The following is a 25919-nucleotide window of genomic DNA, read 5'->3' on the forward strand; positions in this document are numbered from 1 at the left end:
TGCAATGGTTATCCCCTGAGGGAGTTCTGTGCTTGTTGTCATTTCCAGCTATACTCCTGAAGTTTACCATCTTTACTGCTCTTATTTTTATTCTGAACTTAGAAACAATGATTTCACATTTATACATCTTTCAGTCTTTCCTTGTATTCTGCATTTTATATCATGGCATTCTTCTGAGCTTTTAGGGCACCTTCTGTTTTTTTGTAGCAAGACCGCTTTCAATTTCTTTCCCAACATTACAGAACTTTGGAACTCTATCTGATTATGTCTTTCCCAATAACTATGTCCTGGCACATTTTGAAAGACAGATTTATCACTTTTTCCTTAATGTGTAAATACTTTTCCTCGTTTCTTCTCTTTCCCTTTCATAATCCTCTCTCTATTTCAACTAAGGCCCAGCCTTGATGTGGATTTTTGTTTGTGACTGAACCTCCAACATGAAAAACAACTAGAATAAATTTGTTTTGGTGAAAATCACGTCACTCAACCTGCCCTTGTCCTCTTTTATAAACTGGTGATTTCTGTAATATTGTGATCTGATACTGATCTTTTTTATCTGATCCAATAATCTTTTCTTTATGATTATATATTCATCCATAATCTCATCTTTCCTGCCACTCAGTGAAGTAGAATTTAATGTCCCCAGTTTATATGATTACTGAATCTGGTTTTTCTAATTTCTTCAATATTTCATAAGCTTTTATTGAATTTTTTGAAAGGTGTAGAGAGGAAATTAATTAGGGTTAGGGAAATTTGGGGATTGGGTGCAATGGAAGCATGTCTTATGGGAATGTCATGAATGTAGATGTCCCTCACTTTATGAATCAGTTTAGTGTGTAAGTGGAAAAGTGAAGTTTTTCACATTTTGAAGTCCATGTTTCACTTAAACACACTGGATGTCTGGATTTGAGTGATATACAGTGGCTGTATGTGCCTGATCCACGCAGATAAATAAGGAGAGGAGTAATGATAATTGTTAGTTTTCAGAAAAATAGAGTTCTAATTAACTGACTCGTTTTGAACAGAAAACTGCTACTGCATATATTGTTCTAGTGTTCAGAGACTCAGTTGTTGAACAGATTACACAAATAGATTCATTGCTTCTTTTTAGATACACAAACTACTTTTTAATCATAAATTATATCGGTAAAAAGCTAAAGTTTAATCATATATCATATCAGTAAAATGGATTTGTATGTAGCATTTATGGATCTGGAGAAGGCATATGATAGAGTTGATAGAGATGCTCTGTGGAAGGTATTAAGAATATATGGTGTGGGAGGAAAGTTGTTAGAAGCAGTGAAAAGTTTTTATCGAGGATGTAAGGCATGTGTACGTGTAGGAAGAGAGGAAAGTGATTGGTTCTCAGTGAATGTAGGTTTGCGGCAGGGGTGTGTGATGTCTCCATGGTTGTTTAATTTGTTTATGGATGGGGTTGTTAGGGAGGTAAATGCAAGAGTTTTGGAAAGAGGGGCAAGTATGAAGTCTGTTGGGGATGAGAGAGCTTGGGAAGTGAGTCAGTTGTTGTTCGCTGATGATACAGCGCTGGTGGCGGATTCATGTGAGAAACTGCAGAAGCTGGTGACGGAGTTTGGTAAAGTGTGTGGAAGAAGAAAGTTAAGAGTAAATGTCAATAAGAGCAAGGTTATTAGGTACAGTAGGGTTGAGGGTCAAGTCAATTGGGAGGTGAGTTTGAATGGTGAGAGGCTGGAGGAAGTGAAGTGTTTTAGATATCTGGGAGTGGATCTGTCAGCGGATGGAACCATGGAAGCGGAAGTGGATCATAGGGTGGGGGAGGGGGCGAAAATTCTGGGAGCCTTGAAAATGTGTGGAAGTCGAGAACATTATCTCGGAAAGCAAAAATGGGTATGTTTGAAGGAATAGTAGTTCCAACAATGTTGTATGGTTGCGAGGCGTGGGCTATGGATAGAGTTGTGCGTAGGAGGATGGATGTGCTAGAAATGAGATGTTTGAGGACAATGTGTGGTGTGAGGTGGTTTGATCGAGTAAGTAACGTAAGGGTAAGAGAGATGTGTGGAAATAAAAAGAGCGTGGTTGAGAGAGCAGAAGAGGGTGTTTTGAAGTGGTTTGGGCACATGGAGAGAATGAGTGAGGAAAGATTGACCAAGAGGATATATGTGTCGGAGGTGGAGGGAACGAGGAGAAGAGGGAGACCAAATTGGAGGTGGAAAGATGGAGTGAAAAAGATTTTGTGTGATCGGGGCCTGAACATGCAGGAGGGTGAAAGGAGGGCAAGGAATAGAGTGAATTGGAGCGATGTGGTATACCGGGGTTGACGTGCTGTCAGTGGATTGAATCAAGGCATGTGAAGCGTCTGGGGTAAAACATGGAAAGCTGTGTAGGTACGTATATTTGCGTGTGTGGACGTATGTATATACATGTGTATGGGGGGGGGGTTGGGCCATTTCTTTCGTCTGTTTCCTTACGCTACCTTGCAAACGCGGGAGACAGCGACAAAGTATAATAAAAAAAAGAAATAAGTTTATATGATTACTGAATCTGGTTTTTCTAATTTCTTCAATATTTCATAAGCTTTTATTGAATTTTTTGAAAGGTGTAGAGAGGAAATTAATTAGGGTTAGGGAAATTTGGGGATTGGGTGCAATGGAAGCATGTCTTATGGGAATGTCATGAATGTAGATGTCCCTCACTTGATGAATCAGTTTAGCGTGTAAGTGGAAAAGTGAAGTTTTTCACATTTTGAAGTCCATGTTTCACTTAAACACACTGGATGTCTGGATTTGAGTGATATACAGTGGCTGTATGTGCCTGATCCACCCAGATAAATAAGGAGAGGAGTAATGATAATTGTTAGTTTTCAGAAAAAAAGAGTTCTAATTAACTGACTCGTTTTGAACAGAAAACTGCTACTGCATATATTGTTCTAGTGTTCAGAGACTCAGTTGTTGAACAGATTACACAAATAGATTCATTGCTTCTTTTTAGATACACAAACTACTTTTTAATCATAAATTATATCGGTACAAAGCTAAAGTTTAATCATAAATCATATCAGTAAAAGCTTAATATCATCCTGCAGTTATGATGTACTGTATGTTTAAGGGTCCATTGATGGTAATGCCACTGTATGATATATTTGTTAAACTGTTTTTCTCTGGACATGCCATATTGATCTGGACAGTCTTCATGTTTAGTGTGTAGTGGCAAAAGTCAGTGATTAGTTTCTCCATTAGGTACTTTATCATCAAGTGTTTTTAACCCACCTGCTTTTGTTATAGCCACTAGTTTGCCTTAGATGTAAAGACCCATGGTGTAACTGTTAGCATTCCTGGCCATGATGCATTCATGGGCCACTTAGGGTTGAGCACAGGAGTTCAAATCCTGGTTACAGCAGTCAGTCCACAGTCAACCCAGCTGTTCATCCACCCCTATGGGTTAGTCAATAAAATGGGTACCTGGCTCAGGATGTGTTGAAATGGTTTGGACTTATGAAGAGAATGAGTGAGGAAAGGTTGACAAATAGGAAATATGTGTCAGAGGTGGATGGAAAGGAGAAGCAGGAGACCAAATTGGAGGTGGAAGGATGGAGTGAAAAAGATTTTGAGCGATTGGGGCCTGAACATAAGGAGGATGACAGGCGTGCAAGGAATAGAGTGACTTGAAATGATGTGGTATATCAGGTTTGATGTGCTGTCAGTGGACTGAACCAGAGCATGTGAAACGTCTGGGGTAAATTATGGAAAGGTCTGTGGGGCCTGGATGTGGATAGGGGACTGTGGTTTTGGTGCATTGCACATGATAGCTGGAGACTGAGCATGAAGGAATGTGGCCATGTGTCTGTTTTCTTGGTGCTACCTTGCTGAAGCAGCGGGCAGTGATACTGTTGCCTGTGGGGTGCGGTTGCGCCAGGAATGGATAAAGGCATGCAAGTATGAGTATGTACATGTGTATATATGTATATGTCTGTGTATGTATATGTATATATATGTGTATTTGTATATGTATGTATATGGGCATTTATGTATATATATGTATATATGAGTGGATGGGCCATTCTTCATCTGTTTCCTGTCACTACCTCGTTGACGCGGGAAACAGCGATTAAGTATGATAGATAAATATGTATTAGAAGGTCTTTTATTTTGGTAGAATTCTTTTGGCTTGGAATCATAAATGATTCTATTCTATATCAAATTGAAATTTTTGTTTTCAGATAACTCTAGATTGTGTGTGGCCAGTTGATAAGACAACAAGGGAGGTGATCAAGGCCTCAGAACGCCTCCAGAGTATGGGTTGGGCAGATTATCTCGAACGTCAGTGTGTCAAAATGGAGGCCAACTTTATAGAATATCGTCCAGAAACTGGCTCATGGGTCTTCAAGGTACTGGGAATTTAGTGTTTATGTAGACTGCTGAAACATGAAATGATAAGAGCTCTGAAGACTGGTTTCAACATGACTTGTGACCTGAAAATCCTTCCTTGCATTTGTTACTCTGATTATATCTTGAGACTTGCATGCTTATGGAATGATATTGGCAGATTTAGTAGCCTTTAATGCTAAAGTTTCAACAATGCTTACTGCTCTGTTTCAGCTGGACCTCATGTTAACACGATTTGCTTTGAATTTTTGGTTTGAGAGTCTGAGTATTATTATCAATATAAGCATTAACTACCTCGCAAACGCGGGAGACAGCGACAAAGCAAAAAAAATAAGCATTAACTGATCTTTACTTTCAGCATGGGTGATGTTTTTGATAAATTATCTTTGTTGTGTTACTGATTATGGGAAATTTCCTCCTGGGTGGTGTGCAAATCTGTAGTACAGAAGAGTTGTCTTGAATTGATATATGAAATTATACTTTTTGACCAGCACACATTTTCTTATTGTTAGTGAAATTTCTTTGCACTGACAACCCAAATTTTTTAGATAAAGCTTTCCAGTATTGGTTAATGTCTTTGAAGTAATGTGAAAGTGTGTCTTCTTTATGAACATTTCTCTTGTTGATGATAATGTTCTCCCATATTTTTATACAGAAAATAGCTAGGAAGTGAAGAATCATCGGCCAATTTAGACATTTTATGACACCACATCAGTAACATGAACACTTAGGTGACACAGAAACAAATTATTCTCAAAACACCCACTGGCACCAGATTTGGACAAAAAAAAAAAAAGAATCCCTCAGTATCCTTTACAAGCAATTCATTTGCAAACTGCATAGAATAGCACACACATAACAATCACTGGCTGTTTACCAACCACAAATACCCAATACCTTCACAATAAAACAAAGATACTCCCAGTGCAGCCCCAGTTCAGCATTCTTGGCATTCATTTCTATGCAACAGCACGACCCCTCCCACCAAAAGCACATTATAACTACATACATCCTGCCCCAGGGGTTCCTCTTATCCTTATAGCTACAGCAGCCCCTGGATGGGTGGGACATGTGGTTGTATGATAATATCACTTTGATGTAAGACATGGTTTGTGTTTTTCTGAAAAAACATATATTTAACGAAGTTAGATCTTGTATAGTGTTGGTTGTTGTTGTTGCCCGTGTGTGTATGTCGCAAGGCATATATTCTTTGCTTTGCCATAAGTTGCATACTTATATGCCTTTTAAGTACTTGCATATATTTTTCTTTGTATATATATATATATATATATCTTGATGTTCTTGTATACATTATATCTTAAATAAAATTTATATGGTATTATGTAGAGTATGAATTTTAGGTTTAGTGTGTACTTTCCCACTTCTGATTCTAATCATTGATAATATGCATGGCATATAGTGACCTGAAATGGAATTGTAAGGAGGACAGCTGTTTGCACAGTCACTAAGAGTTAGTCTGAATTGTAAGTGATGCTGTAGTGGATGCATTTATTAGGATTTCAGACAGTTAGTATCTTTGTTATAGAGTTTTATTCCCCAGTTTACTGACAACACTAACAGGGCTTTGGTATATTTAAAGTAATATAAGATAAGGAACTTTTGCTCAACAGGTCATTGTAGATATTGCATGAAATAGTGTTTAGGTATTTGTGTTAACCTTAGATGTATGTTGCATGTCCAGTAGTTTTTGTAGGCATATCTTTTCAGCTGTAGTATTTTTTATACCATGAAATTGAAAATGTTTTTCTGTTTGTATGTATGTATTCTTCATTACTTTTCCATAATTGATACCATATAATCCATTGTGCATGCAGATCTGCAAAAGTATGGTATGTCAATAAAGACCTGGAAGAATGGCCTCAGAATTTCTGTGTTGTCTGGCTGCAGACCTTAGGGCCTGAAAATATTGCCCAAATGATAGTTATTTACATGAGTCATATCTTTTTTTCTCATGCATTTTTTTGTGGTTGTAAAATTGTAGCTCTTGAGAAATGAGAATGTTTATATTTTGTCATATTTTAGCTCTTGACATTAGTCCTTTCCTTCATCTTCAACATTTTGGGAGAGATGGCCAAGATGGGCAGAAGTGCCCCCATGTAGGCTTTGTCCTCCCCTTGCATGATGTCTAATACCTTACAGACTGGTTGCATCACCTCAGGATACTCTTTGAAGAAGCAAGTATCAGCTGAAAGAAAAACAGTGAATATTTTATTCCTGTACTTAAATTTTTGAAGTTTTTATATAGATTTGTTTACTTTAAAGTTTTCACATTTATACTTTTTCAAAAAGAAAGCAACATAGAATTAAGAGAGAAGAAAAATTTAGACGAGTAAGAAGGTAACCCAAGAATTTTGCATGCTTGGTGTCCATGAAGCTTCTCCCTGTCTATGAAGATGTTTGACCAGACAAGGCACCCTGTTGTAGGTGGAGTTCCATCTCCTAACGGTGGGGACAGTCAGCAACATCCCTGTATTGGCACTGATGGTGTCTGAGGCTTATGAACTTCTTGCCTGTTTCTCCCACAGCTCCATAGCTTGACCAAAGCAATGTGGTACATCTTCCTGTGGGATGGTGAATCCTTCAAGGCCTTGTCAGTGTATGAAGGGTTCCTGTATCGAGTTGAGTATGTTTTACTTGAAGTAAGTTCATTATAGTGAAAACCTGAAAAGAGACAAAACTGGAGAATAAGAAGGATTGAAGAATGTCGAACTGTCTGGAATTGATTAGAAATAGACTGTCAGTCCCCATTTCAGTCCTAACTGGGAAAAGGACCACCTTTCCCAGTCACAGTCCTCATAATGGACTGAGTTCCAGTAATTTGGTCCTGCCCACCGTTGTCTATGCCTCATGGAAATGAACACTGAGAAATGGGTTGTTGACTAAAGACAGTAAAGGTTTTCAAAAAAGTGAATAAGACATATCCTCTGATGAACTAAGGAATAAACTGGTGGATTTTAGTTGAGGTTGGGATAACAGAGATTGTAATATGATAGATAGTAGTTGGTAGGCAGCTAGTGACCAGGAAGGTACAGTAGTAGTTGGCAGGCAGCCAACAACAAGGAAGGTACATTCCCAGTACTACCTTCCTTCCCAGGTATTGGGGGGGGGGGGGTGTTAATGAGGGCTGTGTAGTGAGCCAGCTCTTTAGTGGTTGTCAAGTTGCACTCTTCTGACCCAGATAGTTGTTTTAACAACTCTGAACTCGCATAGCTCATTCTCCTTAACTCAAGATTTTCATGTTGTGAGCACTATGCACTAGCCCTGCCTTTAGGCAAAATGATAGGAGCAATAGATAGAAGCATTAGTTTGGAAAATTTAGGCAGGAGCATTTAGGTAGATTTAGTGGGGAGGAACATTAGGTGGGAGCAAAAGTTTGAAGTAGTGAGTAGGAGCATTAGGGAGGAGCCTATGCAAACACTGCACTACTCTTAGCTATCCTTTGCCAGTAGTTTGTTAAGGTTGAGGCACAAAAGGCTAAGAATTGGTACTGGAGTTCTCTAGATATGGAGACTTGTCATGGCCACCCTCTTGGGGAGTTCCAGTTAGGAATAGGCATCAGATATACATGTATACATACATACGTAGTCGTGTGGTTGTTTATCAATTGTTAGGGTAATCATGTCGGTGAAGGAGTAAGATGAAAATGATTGACAGCGAAAGCGTGAGAGTAACAAGTTGCGTAGGTACAGAAGGGAGGTTGAAGTGAAAATTGAGTGTAGGAAACAGGCTTAGGATAATAATTATGCTAAAGTTTGAGGGATTACTTTTTGATTAAAGAGTTTAGTGGGGTTTTGATTGAAGAAATGGGTTACTGGACTCTACCTGCTCAAGGTTACACAAGTGAAGAGTCACCTTTAGTAAGGCTATATCTTTAGCAGTACAGTCTTGTCAAAGAACTTCTCAGTCGAAAGGAGTCTCCATTTGCTGCTGAAAGTAATGTATCCTTGGACTGCAGGAGTTTTTAAAAATGACTTAAGAAACATCAGGACTCCATAGAAATGGATCTGGGGTAAGTATAAATAAGTAAACAGAAGAAAGGTGGTATTGGAGGGTGAGAGAGTCAGCAATAGGCATGAGAAGGAGAACATATTCACTCCCTACAGCTGTATCTGCACAGCTGTCGATCAGCACATAATAAGAAATTGTTTGTTGACAACTAGTCCAACTCACTCATGCTTAAAGTATGCACTATTTTTTTATACCATAAATTCCTGATTTCTGTTCATCTCTCAGCACACAACTTGACAAATCATCCATCCAATGCTTATTTGCAATGGGTACCCCGTCTCCCCCCAGTTATACCCTGTTGCGCCATAACACTCATTATTGTGCTGCAGTTATTCCTTCATTTGCCACATCACTCACCCTTGCATTTAGATTCCCTAACAACAGGATATTGACTCTTGCATCAAAACTGTCAAGGCACTTACTTCTCTTATAAAGTTGTTCTTTCATCATCACTTCACTCATTTCCAGATCGATAAGAACAAACTGTTATACATATCTCATACCCTTTATCCTTGTCAACTAGCAACAATCTTTAAACTTATTAAACTTTGTCCTTACCATCTTCCACACTGGCCCACAGCTCTCTCTTCAACAGAAGTGCCACCCCTTCTTTTTGTCTTACCCTCTTACTGACAGCCTTCAGTTAGCCCCATACCATATCCAAATCATTCTTCCCCCTTCCCCTTCCACTTTGTTTCATTCATAGCCAGAACATCCAAGTTTCTCTTATCAAACATAGCACCTAACTCTCTGTTCTTTTCATCCTGGTTACAGCCAATCTCATTCCAACAGTTCAACGTAATCCTTCAAAGATGGGTCCTTGAATGAAGGCTCCATCTTTTGTGCCTATCTCTAGAGGCATTGGAATGTGTAGAAAATATGTAATAAAGATAATAAAGGGCCTTAAACCTTACAAGGTTGATGGAGAAAGGTGAGAGTGCTTTGGAAGGGGAAAAGGCAAACATTATACCTCATTAGTAAAAAAGGAGACTAGGAAGAGGAGATGCACAAAAGACAATTTCCATTATGAGTTTGTTCTCTAAAGTACTGGAAAAGATAATTTAAAAGCAATTAGATGACATTCTCTGAAGGAGAAATTACATAACCGAGAGAAAACAGAGCTTCAGGGAAAGGAGATCATGCACAGTGAACCTTGGATTATTACAAAAGAGTGAACTCAGTATTGGACAAGAGAGAAGGCTGGGTGGATTGTTTGAGTCTAGACTATCAAAGGCATTTTACACTGTAGTGTATGACAGGCTGATTGAAAAACTGGATCACCTGGCAAGAATATGCCATAAACTCCAATGATTTAGGGAAGATTATCCTAGTGGAAGTGTACAGAGGATGCATATCAGAGGAGCCTTATCATAATGGACCAAGGACTCAAGTGCAGTTCTGTAGTTTTGTCAAGGACAGTTTTTTCAATGTGTTTGAATGACTTGCTAGAGGATGTGGACTCTAGTCAGAATTTGCAGAGGTCAAATAGGAATCGAAGAACAAGGACGATTGTATCAACTTATAAGGGAATTTAAGCAAACTGAACTATTTCTGATCCATCGTTGAAGAAATTCCACCCAGGTAAATGTAAAGTGATGAGGATAGGTTACTGTGAAAGAAAGCCTTGATATGAATTGTATGTAGCAGAAAATAAGCTGTCCCCAAAGTTCTTCCTTACAAGTATAATTAAGGAACTGTCTGTTGGAAAATATTAGAATTGCAGTCAAATTCATGGATAAGAAAATACTCAACAAGCTGTTCATGTCATACATGGATATGCCTCTCAAATTTGGTCACCATATGTAAGCAAGCACTAAAGGTGATATAGAATGTTCAGAGGAGAGCAACAAAGCTGGTACCAGAATGCCGGGGGGCTGGAAATCCTCCCCTCTTGTTTTTTTTTTTTAATTTTCCAAAGGAAGGAACAGAGAAGGGGGCCGGTGAGGATGTTTCCTCAGAGGCCCAGTCCTCTGTTCTTATTGCTACCTCGCTGACGTGGGAAATGGCGAATAGTTTGAAAGAAAAGAAAAAGAAGTTATAAGGAAAGGAGAAAGGCCCAAAATGTGCCTACTTTGGAAGAGATCAGAATGAGGGATGACTTGACTTAAACATGTAGATTTTCAAATCAGATCAATGACGTGGACTGTGAACAGTTCTTGAAGAGATATAGGAACAGAGCAACCAGAGGCGATATCTTGAGATAAAACAAGAAACAAGGTACAAAAGACGTAAAGAAGTGGTTGATGAATGTGATATAATGACTGAGAACATGGTTGATGCAGACAGCAAACATTGATTTAAATTTTTTTTATGATAGTAAAGAATGTGCAAGACATGGGGCACCACAAGTGTACAGCTCCCTGCCTGTACAGTACAGAGAGGTTAATTCACGCACATACATTCACACATAATCAGTGTCTGTTAAATATTTATATTCTCACAGTTGAGGCTTTTTTGTGCAGGTAAGCATTACTGTAACTAGTATTACATTGAGACGTCATTTTAAGACCCTTAGCACTGCTTAAGCCAAGAAAAAGCAAAATGTTAGGGGTCTTAAAGAAGGTTGAGAAATAAGATAGGAAAGCTGATAAACTTGTCAGCAAACACTAACAAGGCAAGCGCTGTACTGATTTTTTTTTTTTTTATACTACAGTCTTTAATGGGACTTGAATAAAGGAATGCACCAAGATCAATCAATTATAATATCTGTATTGAAGAGACAAGAGGGAGGCCTGGAAACAGAACTGCCAAAGGACAGGTGTTTAGAGATATAGGAAATTCTTAAAAAGCAAGACCAGAAGTTATCACAACTAGATGAGGAGTTAAAGAAACTGAGGAATCAATTCAAGATAATGAAGGGTGTCTTGAGATGAGAGGAACTTAAGGATCTGGAAAATGATATTCCCCGGGTATGAACAAAATTTGAACTTACTGGAGGGGATAAAGGATGTATGTTATTATAGGAAAGAAGTTGATTTATTTAGAAGCAAATAAGATCTGATTATTTTTTTATGGATCAGGGGCTGTTTAGTCACAGGAAAGAGCTTCAGCACATACAAAGTCTGTCAACAGTAGTGGGCAGTGGGTGCAGAAGGATGTCAACAGTAGTGGGCAGTGGCTGCAGAAGGAGCACTTTCAGCAGCTTTTCATGTAGAGGGAGGACAGTTTTTTGAAGACAGCAGGCATAGAGATACAGGAGGAATTTTGGCAGCAAATTAACTGACTCAGGTCATGAATATTGATGAAGAACATAGACTCAGGGTCATACAAACAGGTTCACAGAAAATTAAGTGAAGCTATAGAAAGACGATGTACATTTTTAGACTCTGAGAAATCAAGGAAGTTTATGGCCTTGTTAAAGGCCGAGAAATCAAAGAAGTTTATGGCCCAATTAATGAAAGGTTTAGAAAAGTATAGTGCTTGTTAGCTAAAGGTTGACAATTCAGTACTGAAGGATCTAGCTGAAAAGTGAAAGGCAACAAAATTAGAAAGATTTGTTAAACATGAGGTCAGTAGATGTAAATCACCAGATGCTCTTTGTTCAGATCATACACCAGATAAAGTACGAGGAAACATTTTTTTTTTTTTTTTTTTTTTTTTTTTTTGCTTTGTCGCTGTCTCCCGCGTTTGCGAGGTAGCGCAAGGAAACAGACGAAAGAAATGGCCCAACCCACCCCTATACACATGTATATACATACGTCCACACACGCAAATATACATACCTACACAGCTTTCCATGGTTTACCCAAGACGCTTCACATGCCTTGATTCAATCCACTGACAGCACGTCAACCCCGGTATACCACATCGCTCCAATTCACTCTATTCCTTGCCCTCCTTTCACCCTCCTGCATGTTCAGGCCCCGATCACACAAAATCTTCTTCACTCCATCTTTCCACCTCCAATTTGGTCTCCCTCTTCTCCTCGTTCCCTCCACCTCCGACACCTATATCCTCTTGGTCAATCTTTCCTCACTCATTCTCTCCATGTGCCCAAACCATTTCAAAACACCCTCTTCTGCTTTCTCAACCACGCTCTTTTTATTTCCACACATCTCTCTTACCCTTACGTTACTTACTCGATCAAACCACCTCACACCACACATTGTCCTCAAACATCTCATTTCCAGCACATCCATCCTCCTGCACACCACTCTATCCATAGCCCACGCCTCGCAACCATACAACATTGTTGGAACCACTATTCCTTCAAACATACCCATTTTTGCTTTCCGAGATAATGTTCTCGACTTCCACACATTCTTCAAGGCTCCCAGAATTTTCGCCCCCTGCCCCACCCTATGATCCACTTCCGCTTCCATGGTTCCATCCGCTGCCAGATCCACTCCCAGATATCTAAAACACTTCACTTCCTCCAGTTTTTCTCCATTCAAACTCACCTCCCAATTGACTTGACCCTCAACCCTACTGTACCTAATAACCTTGCTCTTATTCACATTTACTCTTAACTTTCTTCTTTCACACACTTTACCAAACTCAGTCACCAGCTTCTGCAGTTTCTCACATGAATCAGCCACCAGTGCTGTATCATCAGCGAACAACAACTGACTCACTTCCCAAGCTCTCTCATCCCCAACAGACTTCATACTTGCCCCTCTTTCCAAAACTCTTGCATTCACCTCCCCAACAACCCCATCCATAAACAAATTAAACAACCATGGAGACATCACACACCCCTGCCGCAAACCTACATTCACTGAGAACCAATCATTTTCCTCTCTTCCTACACGTACACATGCCTTACATCCTCGATAACAACTTTTCACTGCTTCTAACAACTTGCCTCCCACACCATATATTCTTAATACCTTCCACAGAGCATCTCTATCAACTCTGTCATATGCCTTCTCCAGATCCATAAATGCTACATACAAATCCATTTGCTTTTCTAAGTATTTCTCACATACATTCTTCAAAGCAAACACCTGATCCACACATCCTCTACCGCTTCTGAAACCACATTGCTCTTCCCCAATCTGATGCTCTGTACATGCCTTCACCCTCTCAATCAATACCCTCCCATATAATTTACCAGCAATACTCAACAAACTTATACCTCTGTAATTTGAGCACTCACTCTTATCCCCTTTGCCTTTGTACAATGGCACTATGCACGCATTCCGCCAATCCTCAGGCACCTCACCATGAGTCATACATACATTAAATAACCTTACCAACCAGTCAACAATACAGTCACCCCCTTTTTTAATAAATTCCACTGCAATACCATCCAAACCTGCTGCCTTGCCGGCTTTCATCTTCCGCAAAGCTTTTACTACCTCTTCTCTGTTTACCAAATCATTTTCCCTAACCCTCTCACTTTGCACACCACCTCGACCAAAACACCCTATATCCGCCACTCTATCATCAAACACATTCAACAAACCTTCAAAATACTCACTCCATCTCCTTCTCACATCACCACTACTTGATATCACCTCCCCATTTGCGCCCTTCACTGAAGTTCCCATTTGCTCCCTTGTCTTACGCACTTTATTTACCTCCTTCCAGAACATCTTTTTATTCTCCCTAAAATTTAATGATACTCTCTCACCCCAACTCTCATTTGCCCTTTTTTTTCACCTCTTGCACCTTTCTCTTGACCTCCTGTCTCTTTCTTTTATACATCTCCCACTCAATTGCATTTTTTCCCTGCAAAAATCGTCCAAATGCCTCTCTCTTCTCTTTCACCAATACTCATACTTCTTCATCCCACCACTCACTACCCTTTCTAATCAACCCATCTCCCACTCTTCTCATGCCACAAGCATCTTTTGCGCAATCCATCACTGATTCCCTAAATACATCCCATTCCTCCCCCACTCCCCTTACTTCCATTGTTCTCACCTTTTTCCATTCTGTACTCAGTCTCTCCTGGTACTTCCTCACACAAGTCTCCTTCCCAAGCTCACTTACTCTCACCACCCTCTTCACCCCAACATTCACTCTTCTTTTCTGAAAACCCATACAAATCTTCACCTTAGCCTCCACAAGATGATGATCAGACATCCCTCCAGTTGCACCTCTCAGCACATTAACATCCAAAAGTCTCTCTTTCGCGCGCCTGTCAATTAACACGTAATCCAATAACGCTCTCTGGCCATCTCTCCTACTTACATAAGTATACTTATGTATATCTCGCTTTTTAAACCAGGTATTTCCAATCATCAGTCCTTTTTCAGCACATAAATCTACAAGCTCTTCACCATTTCCATTTACAACACTGAACACCCCATGTATACCAATTATTCCCTCAACTGCCACATTACTCACCTTTGCATTCAAATCACCCATCACTATAAGCCGGTCTCGTGCATCAAAACCACTAACACACTCATTCAGTTGCTCCCAAAACACTTGCCTCTCATGATCTTTCTTCTCATGCCCAGGTGCATATGCACCAATAATCACCCACCTCTCTCCATCTACTTTCAGTTTTACCCATATTAATCGAGAATTTACTTTCTTACATTGTATCACATACTCCCACAACTCCTGTTTCAGGAGTATTGCTACTCCTTCCCTTGCTCTTGTCTTCTCAATAACCCCTGACTTTACTCCCAAGACCTTCCCAAACCACTCTTCCCCTTTACCCTTGAGCTTCGTTTCACTCAGAGCCAAAACATCCAGGTTCCTTTCCTCAAACATACTACCTATCTCTCCTTTTTTCACATCTTGGTTACATCCACACACATTTAGGCACCCCAATCTGAGCCTTTGAGGAGGATGAGCACTCCCCGCGTGACTCCTTCTTCTGTTTCCCATTTTAGAAAGTTAAAAAAGTACAAGGAGGGGAGGATTTCTGGCCCCCCGCTCCCGTCCCCTCTAGTCGCTTTCTACGACACGCGAGGAATGCGTGGGAAGTATTCTTTCACCCCTATCCCCAGGGATAATATATATTTCTTTCTTTTTTTCTTTTAAACTATTTGCCATTTCCCGTGTTAGCGAGGTAGCGTTAAGAACAGAGGACTGGGCCTTTTTTGGAATACCCTCACCTGGCCCCCTCTGTTCCTTCTTTTGGAAAATTAAAAAAAAAAAAAAACGAGAGGGGAGGATTTCCAGCCCCTTGCTCCCTCCCCTTTTAGTCGCCTTCTACGACACGCAGGGAATACGTGGGAAATATTCTTAATCCCCTATCCCCAGGGATAGGATAATATATATATATATATATATATATATATATATATATATATATATATATATATATATATATATATACACATACACACACATATGCACATATACACACACTCACACATACATATATATACATATGAAAAATGTAAGAAACAATTTAGAAAACTGAAACTTCTAGCTTGAAATGAAATGAAAAATGAATGTCACATACTGGTTCAACCTCTGGCTATGTAAAAAAGGAAATGTATAATTTATTTACACAAACGTCAATAGTAGTTCTCATCGATTTAACCACTGTATCAATAAGCTTCAATGTCTAAGCTACATTTTTTCCAATTTCACTATTTTCTTGTCAAAGCACCATGTATGAAAACTATCACTCCAGTAACACAACTAGACGAAAGAAATGGCCCAACCCACCCCCATACACATGTATATACATACGTCCACACACGCAAATATACATACCTACACAGCTTTCCATGGTTTACCCCAGACGCTTCACATGCCCTGATTCAATCCACTGACAACACGTCAACCCCGGTATACCACATCGCTCCAATTCACTCTATTCCTTGCCCTCCTTTCACCCTCCTGCATGTTCAGGCCCCGATCACACAAAATCTTCTTCACTCCATCTTTCCACCTCCAATTTGGTCTCCCTCTTCTCCTCGTTCCCTCCACCTCCGACACATATATCCTCTTGGTCAGTCTTTCCTCACTCATTCTCTCCATGTGCCCAAACCATTTCAAAACACCCTCTTCTGCTCTCTCAACCACGCTCTTTTTATTTCCACACATCTCTCTTACCCTTACGTTACTTACTCGATCAAACCACCTCACACCACACATTGTCCTCAAACATCTCATTTCCAGCACATACATCCTCCTGCGCACAACTCTATCCATAGCCCATGCCTCGCAACCATACAACATTGTTGGAACCACTATTCCTTCAAACATACCCATTTTTGCTTTCCGAGATAATGTTCTCGACTTCCACACATTCTTCAAGGCCCCCAGAATTTTCGCCCCCTCCCCCACCCTATGATCCACTTCCGCTTCCATGGTTCCATCCGCTGCCAGATCCACTCCCAGATATCTAAAACACTTCACTTCCTCCAGTTTTTCTCCATTCAAACTCACCTCCCAATTGACTTGACCCTCAACCCTACTGTACCTAATAACCTTGCTCTTATTCACATTTACTCTTAACTTTCTTCTTTCACACACTTTACCAAACTCAGTCGCCAGCTTCTGCAGTTTCTCACATGAATCAGCCACCAGCGCTGTATCATCAGCGAACAACAACTGACTCACTTCCCAAGCTCTCTCATCCCCAACAGACTTCATACTTGCCCCTCTTTCCAAAACTCTTGCATTCACCTCCCTAACAACCCCATCCATAAACAAATTAAACAACCATGGAGAAACATATGATCATTAAAAGATTCTTGTAGACTTAGATTTGCCAAATGCAATTTTGGTGATGAAATGGTTATGCTTGTGATGTAAGGGGATGGCCATTTGTGGTTATGATTGTTTTGGAATCTTATATCTAGGAGGTATTTAGGAAAGCTAAGAAAGTTAATGACAAGGTGGGATTCAATGGGACATTCATCATATGTGATAGAGTTCAAAGGAACAGAAGGAGAAAAGTAAAGAATACAGTGAGAAGGCAGTAAACTGGAGGCACTAAGTAAGGCAAAAAGGACCTAGCAGCCCCATCAGCACTGTGGAGAGAGCAGTGTTGTTTGGCTGAGGGTGAACTTGGTAACAAGTAAGCAGCCATGATCACTTTTAAGAGGACAACAAACACTAAGTGAAGGCTAGTATCTATTTCCTGGAAATCATGAGGTATGGAAGGTCCTGACCTACACATTTCCAAAGAATATATTTTATGCTTGCAGGATGTTACCTTGGAGAGAAGATTTTCAATTTTCAAAATCTACATTTTCATACATTATAACTAGGGGAGATTGTGGAAATCCTTCCCCTCAGTATTGATTTACAAAAGAAAGAACAGAGGAAGGAGCCAGGCTTGGATTTTTCTTCTATATGGCTCAGTCATCTGTTTTTTCGCACTACTTAGCTCACATGGGAAATAGCAAAAATGTGTGAAGGAAAGCTTTGATAGATATTAAATATATTTTACGTAATGATTTCTTTGTTATATCTGCTTTAGCATTGGTATGATGTCTGGGTTAGTTTGTTCGTGTCTGCTATTCACATTATTGTTAACAGCAACCACACTGGTTTTTGTAAAACTGGTATAACAGACTTTTGCTGAACAAAGTTTTGAAGTTCATTGTAATATGTTTCAAGCTTTTACAATATTGTAATGTATGTCCAGCTTGTCATATGTAATTTTGATTGATTTAGGTGAAACACTTCTCTAAGTACGGCCTACAAGAAGACAATGAAGAAGAAGATATGGTCACTGTTCCTCCTAAGCCTAACCAAGCTCAGCCAGTCCCACCCCAGAGTACAGCTGTAGGTGGTGCTTCTGCTGCCCAACTACCTGCTGGCCTTCCTGTGCGCACTACAGGTGCTCCTGTCACATCACTTACTTCACCCCCACAGTTTGCACTTGGGCATGTGTCCATGCCAAACCTTTCTTCAAAGCAGGTGAGACAACATGATCTTCATTTATGTCATTAGGCAGGAGCTTTAGGTAGAAGTAGTCTGTAGGAACATTAGGTAGGAGCCTCTGCCTGTTGCCAGTGCCCTGTTAAGGGTGAAGCACTAAAGGCTAAAAAGGAGCACCAGAGTTCACTAGTTTTGGAGATCCTGTTACTATGGCCAGCCCTTGAGGGAGTTCCAGTTAGGAACATGCATCAGAGATATAGATAGATAGATAGATAGATAGACAGACAGACAGACAGAATAAACCAAGATCATCCATGATAGGGGTTGTACATAATCAATAGAATATTTTTTTGTATGTGAAATTATGATATATATATATATATATATATATATATATATATATATATATATATATATGAAAACTTTACTGGATGCTGCTTTCTTTCGGGCCTGTGGAGGGATCGGTGTGAAAATGATTTCTTGTGTGATTATTATGAACTTTAGTGAATGGTTGCAACCATAGTTACAGTGGGTCAGCTCAAAGAGGGTGACTGTTATTTATTGATTAGTTAGGACTTTCATTCTGTTATTTATTGATTAGTTAGGACTTTCATTCTGAGTATGGCTTATGGTGAGGTACCAGAGGATTAGCAGAATGACTGTATAGCTTCACTGTATGAATACAAGAGGGCAAAGTGAATATGTTGATTACAGAGGTATAAGTTAGTTGAGTGTACCTTGCAAGTTTTATGGGGTGGAATTCTTGTCACAGTAGATTATGTTAATTGATGGACATCAGTAAGACTGCTATGCAAGCATAGGTTAACACCAAAAAGATTAGCAGAGGCATTTGTTCAGCATCATGCCTGACACTTCTTTCAAAGGCTCCAGTGATGGACAAAAGCCCATAGTAAGGCTAAACCTTAATTGAAATATAGAGAAAATTATGAAAGGGGAAAAGACAAGAGAAGTTATTACAAATTTTGGAGGAAGTGGAAAACTTGTCTTTTGAAATGTGCCAGGTCATTGTTATTGGGGAAATATGAGAAGGTAGAGTGTTCCAAAGCTTTTGAGGTGTAGGAAAAGAAACATTTATCAGAACTGCTCACCCTTTAGTTGCCGACAGCCACACAGTAATCGTGACGCAGCAACTAGCCGAGTATTGCGTGGTCTAGTTAGTGGTGGGTGCACACAAGCAGCTGGCTGTCGAGAGCAAAAACCAAAGTAATACCTATACTAGAGGGAAAGTGAACCTACATTGTGGCATAGGGCAAGAGAGTCAAGTTTGGAAGTTATCCTTGTACTGTTTATAAGTTGAACTACTTTCTGCTCAACTTTTGTCAAGTGAGGATGAAGGGCTAGAACCACCCCAGATGTGAGAGCAGTACTCCATACAAGGACAAATCAATCCTTTGTATAAATGGAACAACTCTTCTGAAGAAAAGAAGTTTCGAAACAGAACACCCGGGTTTTTAGGGGCAGTCTTACCTATTCCCATAGTGTGGGGTTTCCAAGAAAGTATGGTTGTTGCAGTAATACCAGGCATGCTCATTTAGTCAAGGGGTGAAATTACAGAACTGCCAAAGGAGAGACAAGAGTTGTGAGGAGTTTTTGATTGAGAGATAGGTAGAAACTGGGTCTTGGTGGCATTAAACTAAACTAGATTTTGTGTACCCCTCGGAGATATCCTGTCCAAGTCTGAGTTTACTGAGGAAGCTGTGCCAAGACAAGATGGAGACCAAATGAGAGAAGAGGAACAGAATTGAAGGATATGGATCAATGCAGTGTTGAGTCATCAGCATATGAGTGCATTTGATAATTTGTAGAGAGGAAATTTCGAAAAAAAGGAGAAAAAGTGGAGGGGACAGGACAGAACCTTGAGGGACTCTTCTGTTGATGGTAAAAGGTGGGAGGCTGGTCCATCAACAACCACAGAAATTAGATTAGGTGGAAAGGAAGCTAGATGTGAAGGAACAAAATGAGGGAGGGAAACCAAAAGAGGGAGCTTAGAAATGAGACCTTGATGCCACACCCTGTCAAAAGCTTTGGATATGTCATAGGCAACTACACATGATTCCCCAGAAACTTTCAGGGATGGTGACCAGACAATAGAAAGATAGGAAAGAATATCACCAGTGGATTCACATTATGGAAGCCATAATGGTGATGAGAGGGAAGATGTAAGTTTTGAGATTTGTAACAAAATGGGAGTTGGGAAGGGATACAAAGATTTCAGAAATGGTAGATGTTAAAGAAATAGGAAGGTAGTTAGAGGGGTCAGAATGGTCACTCTTTTAGGGATGGGATGTATTAGTGTATGCTTGCAATAAGGAAAATTTTTGGGCTTTAAACAGAAATGGAGCAGGCAAGTGTGCACAGGTGCAAGTTCAGAGGCATGGTCTTTTAGTTCATGGGGATGGATGCCATCAGAACCATAAGCTTTGCCTTGTGTCCAGAGAAAGAAGCTCCAAAAAGAGATTAAAGGGAGGGGCATAGGGATAGTAAGATGAGCATGTGGGGGTGAAGAGATGGTGGAGTCATCCATATGGAGTTAGAAGAGAAAAAGAAACCAGGGAGAGTTGCTTTGTCCATGGGAGAGACAGCTATAGTACTGTCCAATGGAAAAGTGAAGGATGCTTTTAGCCAAAGACCAGAAAGATCTATCATTGGATGATGAGGAGAGGTTATCGCCCTTCCCTTGAGATAAGGAATTCTTTGCCTGATGGATAATGTGCTTGTAGTGATTGCAGGCAGTGATAAAAGCTGAATGGGAGTCAGAGGATGCAGAGTTTTTTCAAACCTGATGTGCCTGATCCCTTGGTTGAATGGCCATCCTTTGAACAGGAATGTTCGAACCATGGAATGGATGAAGAGGTCGTCTTGGAGGAAGAGGGTATGAATGTATCCATTCCCGCAAGAATCACCTTGGCTGCTGAGTTAGCAAGTGATGTCATATTATATTAAATAGTATGAATAAACATGACTGCTAGGGGCACAGCTTTTGAACTGAATGGAGACAAATGAAATTCAGTAAATTTGATGGGTATCAATGAAATAAGTAATATTCTCAGAATTTATTTTCCTTCTGTAATTTTGCTCTAGGGATGCTGACCTGTTATTCTAAAGACCATTAACCTGACATTAAAGTATTAAATCAAAATCTTACATGCAGGTGTCTCAGCCAAGGTACTTAGACAGTTCTCTCCAGGAATCACAAGTGCCTGAAGAGGATTTTATGGATTCAGCTGTTGCAAAAGAACCTGGTATGTTTGAACTTTTTATTTTGAAATTTTCTCATGTAAATCTGTGTTTTTTCCTGGTGCATTGAAGATAAGTCAGTACTGTAGAGCATCTTCCAAGCATTACACTTATTTCTTTTTGTCTTCCTTTTTTTTTTCATTATTCCTTCTTCCATGTTGACATTCAGGTTACTTTCAATTCCATATATACCCTTTTCATTCAGTTTGTATATTCTGTTTACGCTTGCCTTCATCCATTCCTGGCGCCACCCTGCCTCACAGGAAACAGCATCGCCATCCCGTGCATTAGCGAGGTAGCACTAGGAAAAACAGACAGAAAAGGCCACATTCATTCATTCTCATGCATTGAAACCACAACTCCTTGTCCATATCCAGGCCTTACAGACCTCTCCATGGTTTACCCCAGATGTTTCACATGCCTTGGTTCAGTCCATTGACAGCACATCAACCTTGGTATACCACATCATTCCAATTCACTGTATTCCTTGCACATCTCTCACCCTCCTATTTGTTCAGGCCCTGATTGCTCAAAATCTTTTTCAGTCCATCCTTCCATTTCCAGTATGGTCTCCTGCTTTTCCTTGTTCCCTCCACCTCTGATACATATATCTTCTTTGTCAAACTTTCCTCACTCATTCTCTCCATATGTCAAAATCCTTTCAACACACCCTTCTCTACTCTCTCAACCACACTTTTTTTATTCCCACACATCTCTCTCTTACCCTTTTGTTAATCACTTGAGCAAACCACCTCACGCCACATTTTGTCCTCAAACATTTCATTTCCAACACATCCACCCTTCTCTGTACAACCCTATCTATAGCCCATGCATGGCAACCATATGATATTGTTGGAGCTATTATTCCTTCAAACATACCCATTTTTGTACTTCATGGTAATGTTTTCTCTTTCCACACATTCTTCATCACTCCCACATCCTTTGCCTCCTCTCCCACCTTATGACTCACTTCCACTTTCATGGCTCCATTCACTGCAAAGTCCACTCCTAGATATCTAAAGCACTTCACTTCTTCCAATTTATCTCCATTCAAAGCTTGCATCCCAAATAACCTTTTCTCATCCCTGCTGAACCTAATATCCTTGTTCTTATTCACATTTACTCCCAACTTTCTCCTTTCACACACTTTTCCAATCTCAGTCACCAACTTCTGCAGTTTCTCACTTGAATCAGCCACCAGGGCTGTATCATGAGTGAACAACAACTGACTCACATCCCAGGCCCTCTCATCCCCACCATAATGCATACTCACCCCCTCTCCAAAACTCTAGCATTTATTTCCTTAACCACTCCATCCATAAACAAATTAAACAACTATGGAGACATCACACCCCCTTGCTTCAGACCGACTGTCATTGGGGGCGTGTGAGGAATGGAGTGAATAGAACGATGTGGTGTCCTGGGATCAATGTGCTGTCAGTGGACTGAACTGGGGCATGTGAAACATACACCCCCTTGCTTCAGACCGACTGTCATTGGGGGCGTGTGAGGAATGGAGTGAATAGAACGATGTGGTGTCCTGGGATCAATGTGCTGTCAGTGGACTGAACTGAGGCATGTGAAACATAGGGGATGGGCCATGGAAGGGTCTGTGAGGCCTGCATGTGGATGGGGAGTTATGGTTTCGTTGCATTGCACATGGCAGCTAGAGACTGAGTGTGAATGAATGTGGTCTTTTTTGTCTGTTTTCCTGATGCTACCTTGCTGAAGCAGGGGGTAATTTTGCTGTTTTCTGTGGGTTGGGGTAGCACCAGGAATGGATGAAGGCAAGCAAGTATGAATATGTACATGTGTATATAGGTATATGTCTGTGTATGTGTATGTATATGTACATGTGTATGTAGGTATATGTCTGTGTATGTATATGTGTATATGTTGATATGTATATGTGTATATATGTGCTTGTATGGGCATTTATGTATATATTCATTTTATTATACGTAGTTGCTGTCTCCTGCATTAGCGAGGTAGCGTAAGGAAACAGACGAAAGAATGGCCCAACCCACCCACATTCACATGTATATACATAAACGCCCACACACACACATGCGTGGAAGGAGGTAAATAAAGTGCGTAAGACAAGGGAGCAAATGGGAACTTCAGTGAAGGGCACAAATGGGGAGGTGATAACAAGTAGTGGTGATGTGAGAAGGAGATGGAGTGAGTATTTTGAAGGTTTGTTGAATGTCTTTGATGATAGAGTGGCAGATATAGGGTGTTTTGGTCGAGGTGGTGTGCAAAGTGAGAGGGTTAGGGAAAATGATTTGGTAAACAGAGAAGAGGTAGTGAAAGCTTTGCGGAAGATGAAAGCCGGCAAGGCAGCAGGTTTGGATGGTATTGCAGTGGAATTTATTAAAAAAGGGGGTGACTGTATTGTTGACTGGTTGGTAAGGTTATTTAAGGTATGTATGACTCATGGTGAGGTGCCTGAGGATTGGCGGAATGCGTGCATAGTGCCATTGTACAAAGGCAAAGGGGATAAGAGTGAGTGCTCAAATTACAGAGGTATAAGTTTGTTGAGTATTCCTGGTAAATTATATGGGAGGGTATTGATTGAGAGGGTGAAGGCATGTACAGAGCATCAGATTGGGGAAGAGCAGTGTGGTTTCAGAAGTGGTAGAGGATGTGTGGATCAGGTGTTTGCTTTGAAGAATGTATGTGAGAAATACTTAGAAAAGCAAATGGATTTGTATGTAGCATTTATGGATCTGGAGAAGGCATATGATAGAGTTGATAGAGATGCTCTGTGGAAGGTATTAAGAATATATGGTGTGGGAGGAAAGTTGTTAGAAGCAGTGAAAAGTTTTTATCGAGGATGTAAGGCATGTGTACGTGTAGGAAGAGAGGAAAGTGATTGGTTCTCAGTGAATGTAGGTTTGCGGCAGGGGTGTGTGATGTCTCCATGGTTGTTTAATTTGTTTATGGATGGGGTTGTTAGGGAGGTAAATGCAAGAGTTTTGGAAAGAGGGGCAAGTATGAAGTCTGTTGGGGATGAGAGAGTTTGGGAAGTGAGTCAGTTGTTGTTCGCTGATGATACAGCGCTGGTGGCTGATTCATGTGAGAAACTGCAGAAGCTCGTGACTGAGTTTGGTAAAGTGTGTGGAAGAAGAAAGTTAAGAGTAAATGTGAATAAGAGCAAGGTTATTAGGTACAGTAGGGTTGAGGGTCAAGACAATTGGGAGGTGAGTTTGAATGGAGAAAAACTGGAGGAAGTGAAGTGTTTTAGATATCTGGGAGTGGATCTGGCAGCGGATGGAACCATGGAAGTGGAAGTGGATCATAGGGTAGGGGAGGGGGCGAAAATTCTGGGGGCCTTGAAGAATGTGTGGAAGTCGAGAACATTATCTCGGAAAGCAAAAATGGGTATGTTTGAAGGAATAGTGGTTCCAACAATGTTGTATGGTTGCGAGGCGTGGGCTATGGATAGAGTTGTGCGCAGGAGGATGGATGTGCTGGAAATGAGATGTTTGAGGACAATGTGTGGTGTGAGGTGGTTTGATCGAGTGAGTAACGTAAGGGTAAGAGAGATGTGTGGAAATAAAAAGAGTGTGGTTGAGAGAGCAGAAGAGGGTGTTTTGAAGTGGTTTGGGCACATGGAGAGAATGAGTGAGGAAAGATTGACCAAGAGGATATATGTGTCGGAGGTGGAGGGAACAAGGAGAAGAGGGATACCAAATTGGAGGTGGAAAGATGGAGTGAAAAAGATTTTGTGTGATCGGGGCCTGAACATGCAGGAGGGTGAAAGGAGGGCAAGGAATAGAGTGAATTGGAGCGAGGTGGTATACCGGGGTTGACGTGCTGTCAGTGGATTGAATCAAGGCATGTGAAGCGTCTGGGGTAAGCCATGGAAAGCTGTGTAGGTATGTATATTTGCGTGTGTGGACGTATGTATATACATGTGTATGGGGGGGGGTTGGGCCATTTCTTTCGTCTGTTTCCTTGCGCTACCTCGCAAACGCGGGAGACAGCGACAAAGTATAATAAATAAAAATAATATGTATATTTCTGTATACATTGAAATGTATAGGTATGTATATGTGTGTGTGTGTGGGCGTTTATGTATATGCATGTGTATGTGGGTAGGTTGGGCTATTGTTTTGTCTGTTTCCTTGCGCTAGCTTGCTAATGCAGGAGACAGCCACTAAGTATAACAGAAAAAATTGAATAAATGTATATATGAGTCTATTCATATGTATATGAGCGGATGGGTCATTCTTTATTTGTTTCCTGGCACTACCTTGCTGATGCGGGAAACGGTGATCAGGTACAAGGAACAGCATTGCTAACCCCTGCTTCAGCGAGGTAGCACCAGGAAAACAGAGAAAAAGGCCAAATTCGTTCACACTCAGTCTCTAGCTGCCATGTTTAATGCACTGAAACCACAGCTTCCTATCATTATCTAGACCCCACAGACCTTTCCATGGTTTACCCCATACGCTTCACATGCCCTGGTTTAGTCCATTGACAGCACATCAATCCCAGTGTACCACATCTTTCCAATTC

At 40.5% G+C, this 25919-nt stretch overlaps 1 protein-coding gene across 4 annotated transcripts in view; it reads left to right on the forward strand.

Moving 5' to 3' along the window:
- The window catches only part of LOC139758490 (nuclear pore complex protein Nup98-Nup96-like), a 162364-nt gene that overhangs the window by 66712 nt on the left and 69733 nt on the right, over window positions 1-25919 (forward strand). For all 4 annotated transcript variants that reach the window (XM_071679978.1, XM_071679980.1, XM_071679981.1 and 1 more), the window contains exons 15-17: window positions 4196-4363; window positions 17931-18176; window positions 21310-21400. In XM_071679978.1, coding sequence (XP_071536079.1) covers window positions 4196-4363; window positions 17931-18176; window positions 21310-21400 — 505 coding nt within the window. The remainder of the gene's footprint in view (window positions 1-4195; window positions 4364-17930; window positions 18177-21309; window positions 21401-25919) is intronic.

Source organism: Panulirus ornatus, chromosome 30 (genome assembly GCF_036320965.1).
Source record: "Panulirus ornatus isolate Po-2019 chromosome 30, ASM3632096v1, whole genome shotgun sequence".
Taxonomy (NCBI): Eukaryota; Metazoa; Arthropoda; class Malacostraca; order Decapoda; family Palinuridae; genus Panulirus; species Panulirus ornatus.